The sequence below is a fragment of the Rhinoderma darwinii genome, chromosome 7, assembly GCF_050947455.1.
Source record: "Rhinoderma darwinii isolate aRhiDar2 chromosome 7, aRhiDar2.hap1, whole genome shotgun sequence".
Taxonomy (NCBI): Eukaryota; Metazoa; Chordata; class Amphibia; order Anura; family Rhinodermatidae; genus Rhinoderma; species Rhinoderma darwinii.
The window spans coordinates 100,962,531-100,981,097 of NC_134693.1; the positions used below are offsets into that span (position 1 = coordinate 100,962,531).

General features: G+C 40.4%; 2 protein-coding genes across 3 annotated transcripts in view; one reads left to right on the forward strand and one right to left on the reverse strand.

Moving 5' to 3' along the window:
* CENPP (centromere protein P) overlaps window positions 1-18,567 on the forward strand; it is a 392,723-nt gene that overhangs the window by 297,375 nt on the left and 76,781 nt on the right. The gene's annotated exons all lie outside the window — the stretch shown is intronic.
* Window positions 1-18,567, reverse strand: part of ECM2 (extracellular matrix protein 2) — a 57,750-nt gene that overhangs the window by 22,268 nt on the left and 16,915 nt on the right. The window contains exons 4-7 of the mRNA XM_075832323.1: window positions 4,224-4,928; window positions 3,422-3,537; window positions 2,521-2,656; window positions 1,005-1,162 (exon numbers count right to left, since the gene is read on the reverse strand). Of these exons, the coding sequence (XP_075688438.1) occupies window positions 1,005-1,162; window positions 2,521-2,656; window positions 3,422-3,537; window positions 4,224-4,928 (1,115 nt within the window). The remainder of the gene's footprint in view (window positions 1-1,004; window positions 1,163-2,520; window positions 2,657-3,421; window positions 3,538-4,223; window positions 4,929-18,567) is intronic.

The window sequence follows — 18,567 nt, forward strand, 5'->3', positions numbered from 1 at the left end:
CCTCTCCATGAGCAAAAGCAATTCCCGGCACTATGGAGCCATGTTATAAAAAAATAAATAAAAAACTTTGGCCAGGCTTTTCTTTCATTTTAAAAACCAACTTATCTACTAGTCTACCTAAACGGGTGTTTTAATATTCAGTGGCCATACACTATAAGGCAGAATATATTAAGCTGTCTACGCTAGTTTTCTGGGAAAGTCACAATTTAAAAATTTGGCTGAATATGGAAGAGCTATATTATGACTCATATAGGCTTCTGTATCTAGCCTGTTCCCCTTAGCATTGCCAATAATCAAGGCAATGTGTCGAGACCAACACACACTCCCAAAAGTGCCGATCAGCACCACAAAGAGCCTCCATATTTTCCAGTATATCCTATTCATCCCCTTTGAAAGAGCTAGGTCCCAACTCTCTGGAGATAGTTGAGGCCGGAGACGGATCCACTCCCCAGTACAGGGTCCCGCAGCATTAGTAGGCTGCTGTGGCAACCTATACACACAAAATGCCACACCGACTACCGCATTAATGGTTTTTATAAAATATGTTGACTGGAGGCAACAAATTTATAGATAACAAAAAAAAATAGCAGAAAAAGGCCCAAAGTATGTAAACTAGACAGGACATTCATCTAACAAATATCTATAGCTGTCTTTAGAGCAGTAAAGGAGTTGTCTCACAGCAACATGTCCAATCCGTATGCCCTAAGTTAGGGCATATGGACATCATAGAGGGCGTCCTTCTCTTGGCGCCCCCTCAGCCTGGCCGTATATATTACATGGTCCCCCATTTATTTAAGTGGGCAATTTGTAATATTTCCCCCTGAAATATCAGCTGATGTCCAGAGATTTTAGGAACAGTACCCACAGGGACAATTGTTGGGGTAGCTTTCTTCATAGTTGGGTTGGCTTGGACAAAACATTTAAAGATATTAATTCAGAAAAAGGATCTCCAAAGGTACAATCTTTATGACAGTGGTTCAGACCATCAATGGTGGGTTGCTCACCTCAATAGATACTGGGAGTCCTTGTGGTATGGTCCTGAATTTGTTTCTGCCCAGACGCAAATAACTCACATGCTGCAGAGGCTTGAAAGCCATGGGACTGACATTGGCTTCAGTAAGTTGATTTCCTTCCAGTTCCAAAGTTACCAAGTTCTTTAGATCTAAAATTTAGGAATCATGGTTATTACTGCATTAATGTACCACACTCCATTTCATGTAAATGAAAACCCACCTCTTCTTCCCACATATAATTAAATCTATATTTTTACCACATTCTCTGTTATTGCCTAAAAAATTATATTTTGTTACATATACTATGCTTCAATGTATTTAGGCCAGAAAGCTGGAATAAATACATTCATATAAATATAAATCTGCCCCATCAGTGCAACCTGCTGTTTTACATAAATATCTCAGTCTCTATGAACTTGCATTTTCCAGAAAAATAAATGACAAAAGAACTCTTAAAGAAAAGAAACATTCGATAATGTGTGTGACTAAAAATGTTACTTACACAACTAAAGGGCACTTTCACAATCTACCTGGTTTACAGTGTGTTGTGCTTTGGATAATAATGATCTCTATGATCTATGATAGTCCCACTTATTACATAGTTAGTACGGTTGAAAAAAGACACATGTCCATCAAGTTCAACCAAGGGATGGGAAAAAGGGAAGGGATGAAACAAGAATTCTACAATTTGACATAGGAGCTGATATTTTTTCATTCTAGGAAATGATCTAAGTATTTTTTAAAGCCATCTACTGTCCCTGCTGTGACGGCTCCTGCGGTGACTATTCCATAGATTTACAGTTCTCACAGTAAAGAAGGCTTGTCGCCTCTGGAGATGAAACCTTTTTTTCTCCAGACGGAGGGAGTGCCCCCTTGTTTTTTGAGGGCGTTTTACATGGAACAGGCTCTCACCATATTTTTTGTATGTGCCATTCATATATTTATATAAGTTAATCATGTCCCCCTTAGTTGTCCCTTTAAAGGCTAAATAGGTTTAATTATTTTTTTTTTAACATTCTTTATTTTTTAATATTTTCACAACACCAAAACAAAATCAGCCTAAAATTAACAGCACTACAGAAAGTATATGCATTCCTCCACCAGAGCCGGTAGGAGGTAACAAAAGACAACACGAAGTGAAAACAACAAATAATACAATCCATATTATACATATGATGATGACATACATTGCAACAGCTTCCTCTGTCCAGCAGAGGAAGAGGTAATAAGGCAGTTACTACACCTGGATTTCAGGAATATATGACACTACATCTCAATCAACACTGAAAAGGCAGCCAGGACAGTGGGCATCACGACAGACGGCCTCCGAGCCGTGATATGCGGTAAGGCACTACTCCCTAACCCTACCTCGGATAGAGGATAAAGAGAACAGGCATCCACAGCGGACTCGCCTTCCCACTATAGGTTTAATTATTTTAATCCATAAACATAGATAAAGGAAATTTGTGATGTTTTCTAGGATCATGCTGGGGTAACACACAATTACCTTTTAGACTGTCTTCTTCAAGACTACCAAGTTTATTTTCGTTCATTTTAAGCTCCTCTAAAGTTGATGGTAATTCCAGTGGGATCTGGACAAGGAGATTTCCATCCAAATACAGACGTCTCAAATTCTTCAGTGACTTTGAAGCAAAGCAGACAAACAATCTGTGGTTGAGCACGTCACTTGGATCCCAGTATACAATTACATAACTAAAGTGCAAGCTAATGTATTTAGCATGACCATTCTGCAGGAAATCCATGACATCTCCACTTTTTACAGCTAATACATAATTACATATAGCATGGATACAGGCAATAGATCAAGAGCGTTCCTTTATGGATGAAAGACTGCTGTTGCATCTTGAAGGGAATGGAGATTTTTTTTTTCTTTGCACTTTGGCTACACTTTCTTTATTTCCCTTTGCTTTTATAATGCCATCATATTGAACTTTACCAATGCTGCGTACAAATGATACAATTTATTAATTTGGGGGAGATTTACCAATCAAAATGTGCTCAAATTGTACCAAAATGTTTGACACATTTTACACCTCACTTGACAGTTTTGAAAAGTGTGTGGCTAAAATGAGTCGTAAAATGTGCCAGATGTATTAATGGCATGCACCATTGTTTTGACGCAAAATAATGGTGTAAAGTACGCTATCTAATGATGTGCCAAATTTATAATCCAGCATGAACCTCTGTGATAAATATAATGCATCTAATCTGATTCTAATCTGTCCGTTTTGAAAATAGACAGTACAGAGGGCTATTGTTTTTTTTTAAGGTAGCAGTGGACTACCTTGCCTGCAGGTATATCTGTCCCTGCCTATAACAGAACTGTATAAAGGTATAATTTACCTAATTTGGAATCACTTTTTTATTTATTTCAGTTTTAGACATACCTTAAATGCAAGCGGATCTATACCCGAAGACATAAGTTTGTTCTTGCTGAGATCTATCCTTTCTAGATTAGGCATACCATTAAATGCCTCCTTTGGAATGGAGGTAATAAAGTTTCCTGAAATAAAAGACAATAGATTTTTGTTAACATCTGTAACATCTTCAAGTGCTGTACTCGGCTATTTTCATCAGTCCCATAGTGAATGAATTGAGGGGTAGTATGCATGAATGTCCACAACTCCATTCCAATGGGACCCTCGTGCTCATGATCGCTGGGAGTCCCAGCTGGAGGACCCACAGTGATCATATATTTATCACCTATTCTGTGGATAAGTGATAAATTATTTTCATGGGACAACCTCTTTTTAGTGTATTCTATGTCATTTGATCTTGCATTTATCTAAATTAAATGCATTTTAGGATTGTATGCTTTTAGACAATTAACACTGAATCATTCATAGGTTACTTCTCCATCTCTTTGTGGCTGGTTTATCATAGACCCCAACATACATGCGCACAAAAACAAAATATAATCTCTTTCTATTCATTATCCACATATCTAGTCCATGCTGCAGAAAAGTTTCCAACTAAATAACACAAGTAACACTAACATTGTTTAGAGGATCTGTACACCCCCTTTGTTGACTCTCTAAAGAGTAAAAATGGCCATAGGCACTCTTTAAGTCTATAACTAAGAAGTCCATGACTAATATAAACTTTTTTACTCAGAAATATACAACCATAAATGTCATTTTCTCCCACTGCATCTAGAACCTCTGCCAGTAAATAAGTGTTAGTGCTTACCTAAAAGGTCCAAGCTCTTTACATCAGGGTCTGAAATTGGAGGAACACGTGTCAGTTTAGCATTGGAGCAGCTAACTGTAATTTCTGATATGAAGCAGCCAGGAGGCAGTGGAGGATGGTGGATTTCTGTAGGCCGACGAGAACCAGGAACACGTCTTCTTGGTACTCTGAACACATCACCTCTTAGGTTATAGTCCTCATCTTCATCATCCTCCTCATCATCATCATCCTCCTCATCATCATCCCCTTCTTCAAAGCCCAGTTCCTCTTTTTCCTTCTGTTTTCGTTCCATTGCTAACCGGTTAACTTCCTCTTCTCTCCTATCTTCTTCCTTTCTCCTCCTTTCCTCCTCTTTTTTCTTCCGTTCATCTTCTTCTAACTTGCGACTCTCTTCTGCCTCTATCCTCAATTCCTCTTCTTCATATGCCTTTCTTCTTTCTTCCTGGATGCGGTCTGCTTCCTCATCTGTCTCAGTCTTTCTTGTATTGTCTTTTTGCATCCCTTTCTTCTGAGTTTGATTTTTTTTCTTTGTTTTTTCTGCCTTTGGTCTTCCTTTTTTATGATTTTCTTGTTCCTTCCTAAGTATCTCATCCATTTCTTCTTGGGTATGGGATAATTTCATAAGAACTATTTCATTGGACTGAATTGGTTCTGGAGAATCGCCCGACAATTCAAGTACATTGTCCACTGAATTTAAGTTAAGTGCTTAAATAGGATGGTGCCCCAAATAAAGAGAAAAGGAGATAATATAATAATAATAATAGAGCGGAAATTGAGTTAGTATATTTTTAACACTATTCCGACAAACTTAGTTTGTATTTTCAATATTTGAAGCAAACGCAATAAAATTTTGTTCATACATGATGTTTTTTTAATGGATCTAATAGAACAATTATCTACACTGGCATTGCCTTCTATATATCACCTCTCCAGCATCGTACAGAGTGTGTGTGTGTGTGTGTGTGTGTGTGTGCGTGTGTGTGTGTGTGTGTGTGTGTATGCCATCCGGTTATCCTCAGCAAGACTGCAAATTATTTGTGTAGTGCAAATAGGCATTGGAAGGATATCACTGAAAACATTTTAATACATGAAGAATGAAAGACATTTACATTATTTATACATTACAGTTTATATCCACAATTAGACTTTTCTTTTAAAATTGGACATATGTGGGAGAAATTTAATTTATTTTCTGCGTGGTTTCCAGGTAGAAAAAATTTATTGTTTAAGTTAAATAATTTATTTTTGCGGAGTGAATATAGGAAAAGTGTTTTTTTTAATTATTATTATTATTATTATTTCTAGTTTATTTTTTTATCCCGTTCACATTTCACGCTAAATAACCTGTTAAAATAATTCCTCGGGTTAATACGGTTGTGTACATACCTAATATGTGTCGTTTTTTTTTGTTTTCATGTAATGTATGGGCAATAAAATATATTTTATGCAACATAATGACTTTCGTTTTTGGACCTTTTTTTATTTTTTATTATTTTTCTTTAATCCCATGAAGGGATAACTTTATCTACAACTTTATTTTTTACTTATGATGTATTAGCATACTCCTGTTACGCAGGCAGCTGTTAGGGCAGTACATAGTATGCCCTAAGAGCAGGCAAACTCAACAGACAGTCCTGGGGTCCTTTTTAGGACCTGAGGGCTGACTGCAGAGGGTTCCCCCAGTCTGCGATCGCGTCACCGGGTTTCCCATGATGTGATCAAAGAGGGAAGACCCCTTTGATCATGCCACGGTCACGGACCGCAGTGATCAAAATTTTTCTGTTTGCAGTTGTACTCAAAAGGCTTCTTGAAGTACAAAAGCTGTTAGTTACAGCCCCTGCTTAGAAAATCCATGCTCCCAGGAGCGCACATATGCCTTTTCTTCAGAAACTCCAGAAGACATCGCTGTAGACTAAGGACCAGTACCGCCCACCATCAAATGTCAGCGAGCGGTCATTAGTGGGTTAATCATACATTTCCAGAAAGAATAACAGAGGAATGGGACAAAGTAGCTTCCCAAGAAAACAAGCTCCAGAATTGTTATTTTTATGGGGATTACAATTATTTACTAAAACAGATGTATCTGGAGAGGTGACGAATCCTCTTTAATTTCTTAACTCTTTATGACTAATATATTCCTCATGGAGCAGTGCCACAGAGTTAGGCCCCATGCACACGACCATGCCCACAGTCACGGCCCGCGATTGCGGGTACGGCCAGCCGCCGACTGACAGCCGCATTTTCGGGCCGTGCTCCCATACAAAGTATGGGAGCACGGCCCGCAAAATTCAAAAGAACGGACATGTTCCATAATTCCCGGAACATTTCCATGGCACAAACACCCATCCGTAGTGCTACGGAAAGGTGTCCGCGTTCAATGAAAGTGAATGGGTCCATTTTTGCGGACCGCAGTCGCGGTCCGCAAAAACTGAGGTTTCTTACTGTTGTGTGCATGGGGCCTTAATGAATCATTGACTCAATCAATCAAGTGAACTCATTTGGGTTCCCCCCAAATAACGATGTGCCCCAGCTCCCCAAGTTTATAGCTGACTCTGGGTTACATATTGATACTACAGGTTTTAGGGAAGTAGATTTTTTAACCTTTTTTTTCCAATGATTTTATTTCATTGATAGTTGAGCAAATCAACTTGCATGCTAACCAGTTCATTGCCCAGAACCCTACATCATTTTATGTCAAGAAGCGGATCCCTACTGAGATCCGTAAATTTTGGGGCATAGTACTTCGCATGGAACTTGTAAAAAAACTAAAAACTAGAGGGCATACTGGAGTACAGATGTACTTTACTGCACCCCAATGTATCGTACAGCCATGGTTAGGATGCGATTTGAAGCCATCAAGAAATTAATTCATTACAATGATAATACAAGAGTAATGATCCCAATTTTGATAGATTATATAAATGAATCACCCATCTTAACAGTAAGTTTGTGGAAGTGTACACCCCTAAAAAACAGATTGTAGTTGACAAATCGCGAGTTAACTTCAAACGGAGACTTCACTTTCGACAGTATCTGCCTAACAAGAGGGCAAGGTACGGAATAAAAATCTATAAATTGTTTGAAAGTGAATCTGGATATACACATCGCTTCCAAATATGAGGGGAAGGATTCACAAATGGAGCCCCCCGAATGTCCCCCAACCCTTGAAATAAGTGGAAAAATTGTATGGGATATGATATACCCACTGTGGAATAAAGGGTACCAACTTTATCTTGATCATTTTTATTCTAGCTTACCACCTTTTAAATGCCTTGCCGGCCGCCGTACTGTAGCATGTGGAACAATAAGAAAGAACCAAAGAGGCCTGCTGAAAACCCAGGGCAATAAATATTGGGATGTCATTGGCATTTATGAAGAAAATTTTAATTTTTCATACCAGCTTTGCATTAATTCATAGAACAAAATAAGATATTAAAGTACTCCCTCCCTCCCCCCCCCCCCAGATGAATACCATATTGGTGTAGTTTTCTGAAATGGGGTCACTTCTGGTTGGTTTCCATTGTTCTGATACCTCTGGGGCTCATAAAATGCAACATGGCACCTAAAACCTATTCCAGCAAAATCTCCAAAAGTCAGTTGGTACTCCTTCCCGTTTGAGCCCTGTGGTGTGTCCAAACAGCAGTTTATGACCACATATCGGGTATTGTCGTACTTGGGAGAAATTGCTTTGCAAATGTTGGGATTATGTCCAAACAGAAGTTTACATGCACATGTGGGGTGTTTCTGTACTCAGGATAAAATATCGTAACAAATCGTGGAGTGCATTTTCTCCTTTAACCCCTTGTGAAAATAAAAAATTTGGGGCTAAAGCAATGTTTTATTGGAAAAAAATTCATTTTTCATTTTCACAGCCCAATGTTAATAAATTCAATGAAATACTTGTTGAGTCAAAAGGCTCACTATACCCCTTGATAAATTTCTTAAGGGGTGTAGTTTCCAAAATGATGTCATTTGTTGTAGGTTTCCACTGTTCTGGTACCTCTGGGCCTCTGCAAATACATTGTGTCACCTGAAAACAATTCCAGCAAAACCTGTACTCCTAAAGTCAGTTGGCACTCCTTTCATTCTGAGCCCTGCCGTGTGCCCAAATAGCAGTTTAGATCCACATGTGGGGTGTTTCTGTACTCGGGAGAAATTTCGTAACAAATGGTGGGGCGCATTTTCTCCTTTAACCCCTTGTGAAAATAAAGAATTTGGGGCTAAAGTGACATTTTATTGGAAAAAATATATAATTTTACATTTTCACGGCCCAATGTTAAGAAATTCTTACTATACCCCTTGATAAATTCCTTAAGAGGCATAGTTTCCAAAATTGGGTCGTTTATTGGGAGTTTCCACTGGTCTAGTACCTCTGGATCTCTGTAAATGCGACATGGCACCCGAAAACGAATCCAGCAAAATCTGGACTCCAAAGAACACATAGGGCTCCTTCCCTTCTGAGCCCTGCCATGGGCCCAAACAGCAGTTTATCTCCACAAATGGGCTATTGCCGCATTCAGGAGAAATTGTGCAATGAAATGGGGTATTTTATTCCTTGTAAAAGTAAGAAATTTTGAGCAAAAATGACATATTATTGGGGGAAAAAATAATAATTTTTATTTCAAAGCCCAATTTAAATAAGTTTTGTGAAAAAAACGGTGGGGTCAAAATGGTCACAACAACCAAAAATAAACTCCTTGAGGGGTGTATTTTCCAAAATGGGAACACTTATGGTGGGTTTCCATAGCTCTGATACCTCTGGGCCTCTGCAAATGCGACATGGTTCCTTCAGCTTCAGCAATCTCTTGTTGCAGGTTTTCCCTATTGAATTCAATGGGGTGCTTAACACCTTCCCGACCGCCCACTGTCTTTTGACGTCAGGCGGTGCAGGTGCTTAGTCTACAGGGACGTCTTTTGGCGTCGCTGTAGATCAGGCTGATGAGCGCTTGTGTAAGCGCTCATCCTCTAAGCAGGAGCTGTAACTTACAGCTCCTGATCTTAGAGCAGCCCCCTGAACACAGCTGGGGTCGGCAAACATTCGGACCCCAGCTGTTTAACCCTTTGATTACCGCGGTCCGTGACCGCGGCATGATCAAAGGGAATTCCCCTCTTTGATTGCATCACCGGGATTCCGGTGATGCAAACAAACACCGGGGAATCCCTCTGCAGTCAGCCCTGGGGACCTACAAAGGACCCCAGGGCTGTCTGTTCCGTTTGCCTGCTATTGGGGCACACTATGTGCTGCCCGATCAGCAGCCTGTGTCATAGTGACACAGTGTAATGTATTCGCGTACAGGAGTATGCTAATACATTACAAGTAAAAAAAAAAAAGTTACAAATAAAGTTATCCCTTGATGGGATTAAAAAAAAAAAGTAACAAAACAAATAAATAACTAAAAAAAAGTCCCAAAAAGAGTCTTTATTTTGCATAAAATACATTTTATTGACCCTACACTAAATAAAAACAAAAAACCTACACATATTAGGTATCTACTCGACCGTAATAACCTGAAGAATGAATCTAATGGGTTATTTAGCGTGAACCGTGAACGGGATAAAAAAGAAACAAAAAAAACTATTCCGAGAATCGCTTTTTCCTATATTCACGCCATGAAAAATTTTTTTTTACGCCCAGACTGTGGGAAAAAAAAATACTATTTCTCTTGCATAAAACAAGGCCTCATACAGGCACGTCAATGAAAAAATAAAAAAGTTATGGCTACTGAAACGCAGAGAGGCTAAAACAGAAAAACTGAGCTGGTAATTAAGGTCTTTTCAGGCCCGGTCATTAAGGGGTTAAACAAACAAAGTAGTGTTAAGGATCTGCCAGGCACAGCTTCTGTGTCTACGCCCATAGGTAATCAGTCTGCACCTGCTTCTATGTCTGTGAGACTGACTCCATCTTCCACCACTCAGGGTGGCAGGCTTAGGAGTGGGAGAGCCTATCACAGCCTGGCCAGACGGAGCTAGCTCCCGCCCTCTGTCTATTTATACCTGCCTTTCCTGTCGCTCTTTGCCTGTGATTCTTCTCGTTTGGTTTCTTGGCCATGCTGCAGCTTCTTGAACTATTTGACCCTGCTTCATATTGACCCTGGCTTACTGACTACTCTCCTGCTCTGCGTTTGGTACCTCGTACACTCCTGGTTTGACTCGGCTTGTTCACTACTCTCCTGCTCTGCGTTGGTACCTCGTACACTCCTGGTTTGACTCGGCTCGTTCACCACTCTTGTTGCTCACGGTGTTGCCGTGGGCAACTTCCCCTTTTCCCTTGCTTCTGTGTACCCTTGTCTGTTTGTCTGTAGTGCACTTATTGAGCATAGGGACCGTCGCCCAGTTGTACCCCGTCGCCTAGGGCGGGTCGTTGCAAGTAGGCAGGGACTGAGTGGCGGGTAGATTAGGGCTCACTTGTCTGTTTCCTTACCCCCATCATTACAGTAGTGTGTGTTGCGACATTTGTGGCATAATCACAGGAATTCCATCGCAAAAATCGCAAGTATGAAAAAAATAATAATTACAGTTATTTTTACCCAGAGTTCCCTGCTTCTTCACCAGTCTGGCCTCCTAGGATTACGTTGCAGGCCATGTGACTGCTGCAGCCAATCACAGGCTGCAGAGTTCACGTGGCCTGCAACGTCATCCCAGGAGGCTGGACCACACGCAGAAGAAAGGGTATGAACGGTTTGAGTATTTTCCACAGCTGAAATTCCGCCTGAAAAAAATGCACCACAATGTGGTGCGGATTTTTGGATGGCATTCTCTGCAGTGTTCAGGGCGGATACACTGTGCAGTTTGATGCTTCGTCTCTGCCCTAAATACGCCATGTGTGTGCCTAGCCTAAATTTTGCTTTTTTTCACAAATAAACACTGAATGTATCGACCAAATTTTACTACTAACATAAAGTACAATGTGTCATAAGAAAACAATCTCAGAATTGCATGGATTAATTAAAGCGTTCCAAAGTTATTACCACATAAAGGGAGACATGTCAGGTTTGAAAAATGGGGTCTGAGCCATAGGGGGGATTCACACGAGCGTGATTTGGCAGCGTGTAGGGCGCGTGGTTTTCGCGCGGCACGCAATGCCCTATAGAAGTCTATGGGGCAGTACACACAGTCCGTGTATTTTGCGCAGCGTTAGTTCGCTGCGCAAAATACGCGACAGGTTCAATAACTCTGCGTATTTCACGCATCACGCACCCATTGAAGTCAATGGGTGCGTGAAAACCAGGCAGGTCGCACGGAAGCACTTCCGTGCGAACAGCGCACGAGCTGTCAAAAGGATGAATGGAAACAGAAAAGCACCACGTGCTTTTCTGTTTCCAAGCATCCAAACGGAGTGAACCCCGACAACCGAAGCTAACTTCACCGGGTTCGGCCAAACTCGTTTTGGCCGAACCCGGCAAAAAAAATTCCGGTCCGCGACGTCGGGAGACATTCACTGTGCATGGTGCTGAAAGAGTTAAACTGTTTCAGCACCATGGACAGTGACTTGCGATCCCAAAATACATGAACCTGTAAAAAAAAACGAAGTTCTAACTTACCGATTACTCCTGTCTCCTTCCTGCAGTCCGGCCTCCCGGGATGACACTTCAGTTCAAGTGACAGCTCCAGCCAATCACAGGCCAAGCACAGGCTGCAGCCAATCACAGGCTGCAGCGGTCACTTGGACTGCCGCGTCATCCAGGGAGGTGGGGCCCGATGTCAAGAGAGGCGCGTCACCAAGGACGCGTCACCAAGGCAACGGCCGGGAAGTTCTCGGTAAGTAGGAACTTTATCTTTTTTTTTTCACAGGTTTTTCGCTGTTGTGTTCGGCATTCACTGTCGAGGGTGCTGAAAGATTTAGCTCTTTCAGCACCTTGGACAGTGACGGGCGTTGACAAGCCTCATCTCTATGATGCCGGCTGCGCGAAAATCACTCAGCCGCGCATCAGACACGCATGACACACGCAGCTGTCAAATGGTTTTTGCGCTCGCAAAACGCCGCGTTGTTTGCGCGCGCAAAAACGCAACGTTCGTGTGAATCTGCCCTTAAGGTCCAAACTAGGCTCTAACATTAAGGGGGTTAATTACATTACTGTTTGGTATTTTTTGTGACTTGAAAACTGCTGGGGTTTATTTGAAAAAGATTGGAAAAGTTTATAAAGCTCGCTGCTGCTTAGACTTTTTGTCAAGTTTACAGTGGCAGACATCCCACTTAAAAGGGTTTTTAAACTGAGAATGTGAATTGTTCTTTTATATGAGAATACAGTAAATGCTCCAACTTTCTGTGCCTTAATTGGTCTGCTCAATCTGGTGAACAGATCTCGGAGGACTGCTGTTTTTATTTACATGCATTGAATCAATATGTTATTGATAATTATTATAATCATAAAGGAACATCCACGATGCACCAAAAAAAGTACCATAAATCTTTTTACAGGTAATAGATTGGCTTTGGTGATCCATAAAGTGGTTGTTATAAATATTAGTGCAATTTTTTAAATATAATCATGATCTCATTGAAAGTAGGATCAGAAGAGATGTATTATATGAATGATTCGTTTGCTTGGCACCGCTGGTATTTTGCCGGCCCTCATATTAAAACCTCTAATGTGACTTTAGATTAATTTAAAGAGGCTCTGTCACCACTTTATAAGTGTAACGTTTGTGTGGGACTTACACCACTGCACACGTGATCTCACGAGATCACGCTGTAAGCTGTCATTTACAGCAAGATCACGCTTGCTGTGCTGTAAATCCCACACAAACGTTACCGAAGTGTCGGGATTGTGAATAGACATCGCATCCTGGCTCGAAGCGATGTCTATTAACTCTCAAGGCACTTCAGTAACGTTAATGTGTGAGTATGTGACTGCACATAGTGAACAACGCAGGATCACTATGTGCTGAGTAAATGAATGAAGAGAAGTGTATGACGCTGATTGGTCAGCGCCATACACTTCTCTCCACAACGCCCACTTGGTCAAAAAGTAAAAACATGCCCAGTTGTCTATTAAGAAAGTCATTAGCATAAATCTAAAATAGGTCATAACTCAGTCAAAATTGATAGTTTTTCTAAATAAAAAACACTGCTGTTATGTACATTACAGTGCCGATCACATTATGTAGAAGATAGGCCACTTATAATATGGTGACAGAGCCTCTTTAAAGAAAAACTACAAGCACATGCTTGTAAAAACAAATAATATATATGTTCTTTATCTCTCCCAATACTTATGCAAAATTACATTCTGAAGTCTGCTGCGGGGGCTTGTCCTCAGTCCTCCTGTGTGATGACTGACAGATGATGATCAGCTCAGTGCTATAAGGCCTGTGTTTTCGTGTTAAGAGGGATTGGTCATCTTCGATATACTATTTTAAAATGTGAGTCAAACATTAACATCCTTCTCCTACCGACAGTGCGCCGCTTCGTCCATAATATTGCCACACATGGAGGGACACGTGACGAGGCGTCAATCGATAACCTCCGAAAAACCCACTGAGCATGTGCTAGTTTCCTCTACGCTTGCACAGGTCCTGGACAGTCAGAAAACTAGCTCATGCACAGTGGGTTTATCGGAGACTGTAACCTACCGTCTCTTGTCACGTGTTCCTCAGTGTGCGGCCATATTATGGACGGAGCGGCGAGCCGTCGGTGAAGAAGGATATATGAGAACCAGGGGACTTGGTATCACACGTAGTCAAAACGCTGCAGGACAGCTCAGAAAAAATGTATTAGTAAGTTGCCTATTTTAATGTTTGTCTCAAATTTAGAAATAGTATACCTAAAGTGGCCATCCCCTTTAACCCCTTCAGGACCAAGCTCATTTTGGCCTTTAGGTCCAGCTTCATTTTTTCAAATCTGAAAATTATTATTTTTCTAATTTTAAATGTATCTGCTTGTAAAACAGATAGCAACTATTTTGTGTGGTATTACTATTTCACATTTCCCATATGTCTACTTTATGTTGGTATTGTTTTTTGAATGTCCTTTCATTTTTCTAGGACGTTACAAGGCTTAGAACTTTAGCAGCAATTTCTCGCATTTTCAAGAAAATTTCAAAAGGCTATTCTTTCAGGGACAAGTTCAGTTCTGAAGTGGGTTTGAGGGGTCTATATATTAGAAACCTCCATAAAACACCCCATTTTGAAAACTGCTCCCCTAAAAGTATTCAAAACAGCATTCAGAAAGTGTTTTAACCCTTTAGGCGTTTCACAGGAATTTAAGCAAAGTAGAGGTGAAATTTACAAATTTCATTTTTTTTGCCAAAATTCATTTGTAATAAAAAAAATAATTCTGTAACACAGCAGGTTTTACCTGAGAAATTAAACTCAATATTTCTTGCCCACATTCTGCAGAGTTTAGAAATATCCCACATGTGGCCCTACATTGGACTGAAACACAGGCCTCAGAAGCAAAGGAGCACCTAGTGGATTTTGGGGCCTCCTTTTTTTTTGTATATATATAATATGTATATATAATGCTTGATTGCAGCAGTGCCTACTTATATTCTTTTGCTATTGCCATAAATTTGTTAAGCGGGTTCTCCAGAGTACAGTGATACACCATATGTGGTCATAAACTGCTGTTTGGGCACACTGCCAGGCTCAGAAAGAGGGCCATTTGGCTTTTGGAGAGCAGATTTTGCTTGGTAGTTGTTTTGTTTGGAGTATTACTGGTATTTCGATTTATAATGTGGGGGCATATGTAAGCTGGGCGGAGTGTATCAGGGTATATGTAATATGTGCGGAGTACATCAGGGCATATGTAATCTGTGTGGAGTACATCAGGGTATATGTAAGCTATGTGGAGTACATCAGGGTATATGTAAGCTGGGCGGAGTACATCAGGGTATATGTAAGCTGGGCGGAGTGCATCAGGGTATATGTAAGCTGTGCAGAGTACATCAGGGTATATGTAAGCTGGGCGGAGTACATCAGGGTATATATAAGCTGTGCAGAGTACATCAGGGTATATGTAAGCTGGGCGGAGTGCATCAGGGTATATGTAAGCTGGGCGGAGTGCATCAGGTCATAATAGGAGGATGTTATAATGGGGTAAATGAATAATAAAATTAATTATCCATGGATAGTGACGTAGGCTTTGAACCAATCCTTTATGCACAGGCCAGTTTTTTTGGGGTAGGAGTCGCACTTCTAAAGCGTGTCCATGGTATTGTACTAAATATACGCACTCCAGCATTGCCTATTCTTTGACTTCTTCATTAGCCCCATATGCAGCACAAGACCCAAAAATGTCATAGTCTCCACTGCAATTACAGGGTCTATCAGTGGGGGCTATGAAATGATGACGTGGGGTTTTAGGTGAAGAACTGCTGTGCATATAAATTAAATTAAAAGACCCCCAGACGAAGGCTCTCAGCCGAAACGTACGTCGGGTGTGATGCCAGACAGCTCAAATCTATGGGTAAGTTGCTTATACTATATATCCACATATACTTGTTATGTAACCATTTGTTTGGTTCTGGTGCTGACTGCATCTTTGCCTTCAAATGATTACTCAGACCTGGGACTCTTTGCATATTATTTAGAACACAAAACATGTCTCCTGTGTTTATATATTTTATACACTATGTAGAGCACTGAATGTGCTTTCATTGTTGCAGTGACTCCAAGCCTTACTCATGATACTTTCAAAACACATTATGTGTATTTATTATCCAACTATTGACAACTGTCTGGCCTCAATTGCTTCACACTGTGGGATAATCATCTTTGATTTTAATGTGTTTTTTTTATATCTTGTACCAATAAAATTATTTATTTTATCAGTATAAGCATGGTTTTGACTATTTTTAGGTTTTTATTCTGAATATGTTATGAGTCACTGCTGACGTCACCCGTAGTCATGGGCGTTTTCTTATATATGCCCTCCCCCCATATAATATATTATATATGACCTACTGATATCTATTTAGTTTCTTTATAGAGGGCTATTTAGGTTGTCCTACATATTGGTTAAATAAAAAAACTGCACATATAAATTAGTCTCTGCCATCGTTTTGCATTTTTGCATTCCGAGAGTCATACATTTTTATTTTTCTGTTGACGGGCTGTGTGAGTGCTTCATTTTCATGGGACAAGCTGCAGTTTTTATTAGTATCGTTTTGGGGTATATTCGATTTTTTTGATCAGTTTTTCTTACATTTTTTGGGAGGTGAGGAGACCAAAACACAGAAATCCTCTCACTGTTTTTTATAAATTTTTAACGTCATTCTCTGTGCAGTATGAACAACATGTTTACTTTATTCTGTGGGTCGATACGATTACGGCAATACAAAACTGATGTCGTTTTTAAATGTTTTACTACTTTTACACAATAAAAAACACTTTTTCTAAATAAAATAATGTTTTAGTGTCTCCATATCCTTAGAGCCATAACTTTTTAATTTTTTTTTATCTTCAACTAAGCTCCCCCGTAGATAGCACTCCCCCTGTAAATGGCACTTCCCCCTGTAGATTGCGCCATTGTAGCTCCCTCTAGGAGCGGAATCCCTCTGGCTGGGAATTTCACTCCTAGAGGGAGCCCCTGATGGCTCTGTCCATATATGGACAGTGACGCCAGGGGCTTCTCCAGCAGCGGAATCCCCTGACCAGAGCGTCGGCCGGGGATTCCGCTCTGGCAGGAGATTCCAGAGGTAGCCCCTGGCGTCACTATCCATATAAGGACAGTAACACCAGGGGCTTCTCCAGTAGCAGAAATCCCCTGGCCAGAGTGTCGGCCGGGGATTCCGCTCTGGTAGGGGATTCCAGAGATAGCCACTGACGTCACTGTCCATATATGCACAGTAACACCAGGGGCTTCTAAAGTAGCGGAATCCCCTGGCCAGAGCGTCGGCCGAGGATTCCGCTCCTTCAAGGAGCTACAGCGGCGCTATCTGGAGAGGGGGGAGTGCCATCTATGGGGGGGGATGTGCTGCTATCTACAGGGCAGTGCTATCTACAGTGGGGGTCAGAGGGAGACAGGAGTCCCCGGCCAGAGATCTCACGATGCTCTGGCCGGAGACTACACAGTTGAAAGCCTGACACCACTGTCCATTTATGGATAGTAATGTCAAGGGCTTCCCCGGGCTCAGTGCTCAAAGTAGCGCTGTGTGCGGGAAATCCTTGGCCAGGATTGGTTACCGGCCGTTACAAGGATTGATTAATAAAAATGGCCGTGTGAATACACTCATAGAACTGTATTGTTCTGAAAACGGACGTTTTTCACTGTCGTGTGAATGTAGTTCAAAAAACAAAAAGCTTTTTTCCCCCAAAAGCAATGTAAAAAAATAAACATAATTGGTATCGTAGCGTCCGGAAAAGTCAAAAGTATTACAATATAACATTATTTAACCCGCACGATATACGCTGTAAAAAAAATGAAACGCTGTTTTTTTAGTCTCTTAATTTCCCACAAAAAATTATATAAAAATTGATCAAAAAGTCTTATGTACCCCAAAATGGTACCAATAAAGACTACATCTCGACCAGCAAAAAAATAACCTCAATCTATGGTAAAATAAAAAGTTATGGCTCTCAGAATATAGGGACACAAGGCAATTATTATTCTTTTTTTTAGCAACTACTTTTTTTCCTTGTAAAAGTAGTAAAAAAAAACAATATAAATATGGTATCACTGTAATCGTATTGATCCGCAGAATAAAGTTAACATGTCGTTTTTACCGCACGGTGAACGCCATAAAAATAAAACCAAAAATGACAGTGGAGGAATAATTTTTTTCCAGCTACTGAGCATTAAGACCTTGTATGAGCCAGGCTGGAATGCTAAGGGGACCCAGGGGGAAGAAAAGAAGAGGAACGGTGAATATGGTTTTTTTCTATTTTATGGCTGATGGGTGGGAAATGATGGCGCACGGCTGCTGTTGTTGAGCCACAATTGAAGCGCACAACCGGCCAAAAGGTGTGAAACTTTTATTATGTGTCACATCTTACTCCAACTTTCTTTCTATTATGACTAGAGTATGAAACGCCAGTCATAATAAATTCCCCCCACTGTGCCTATAGATAGATCCAGCCCTGATTACCGCTAAAGAAAATAATTTAACATTGTAGAAAATAATGTTAATTATATTAAAATATAGTTAATCATTTTACTAACCTACATTAAAACCAATTTGTTTTCTAAGCTTCAGAAACCAAAAATTGTAGACCCCCGTGAAGCCTTTTGCTTTGGCTTTGCATGTATGTGTATGCCAGTCCTAGTATCATGCTGTGCATATGTTACATGTATCATAAGAAGGTATCAAGCATCTGTTGCTGATTATACTTATTTTTACAAGAAGCACAGACTAATATTACTTAAGTAGAGTTCAAGTTAAAGCAAATGTAAAAAGTTGTGTTG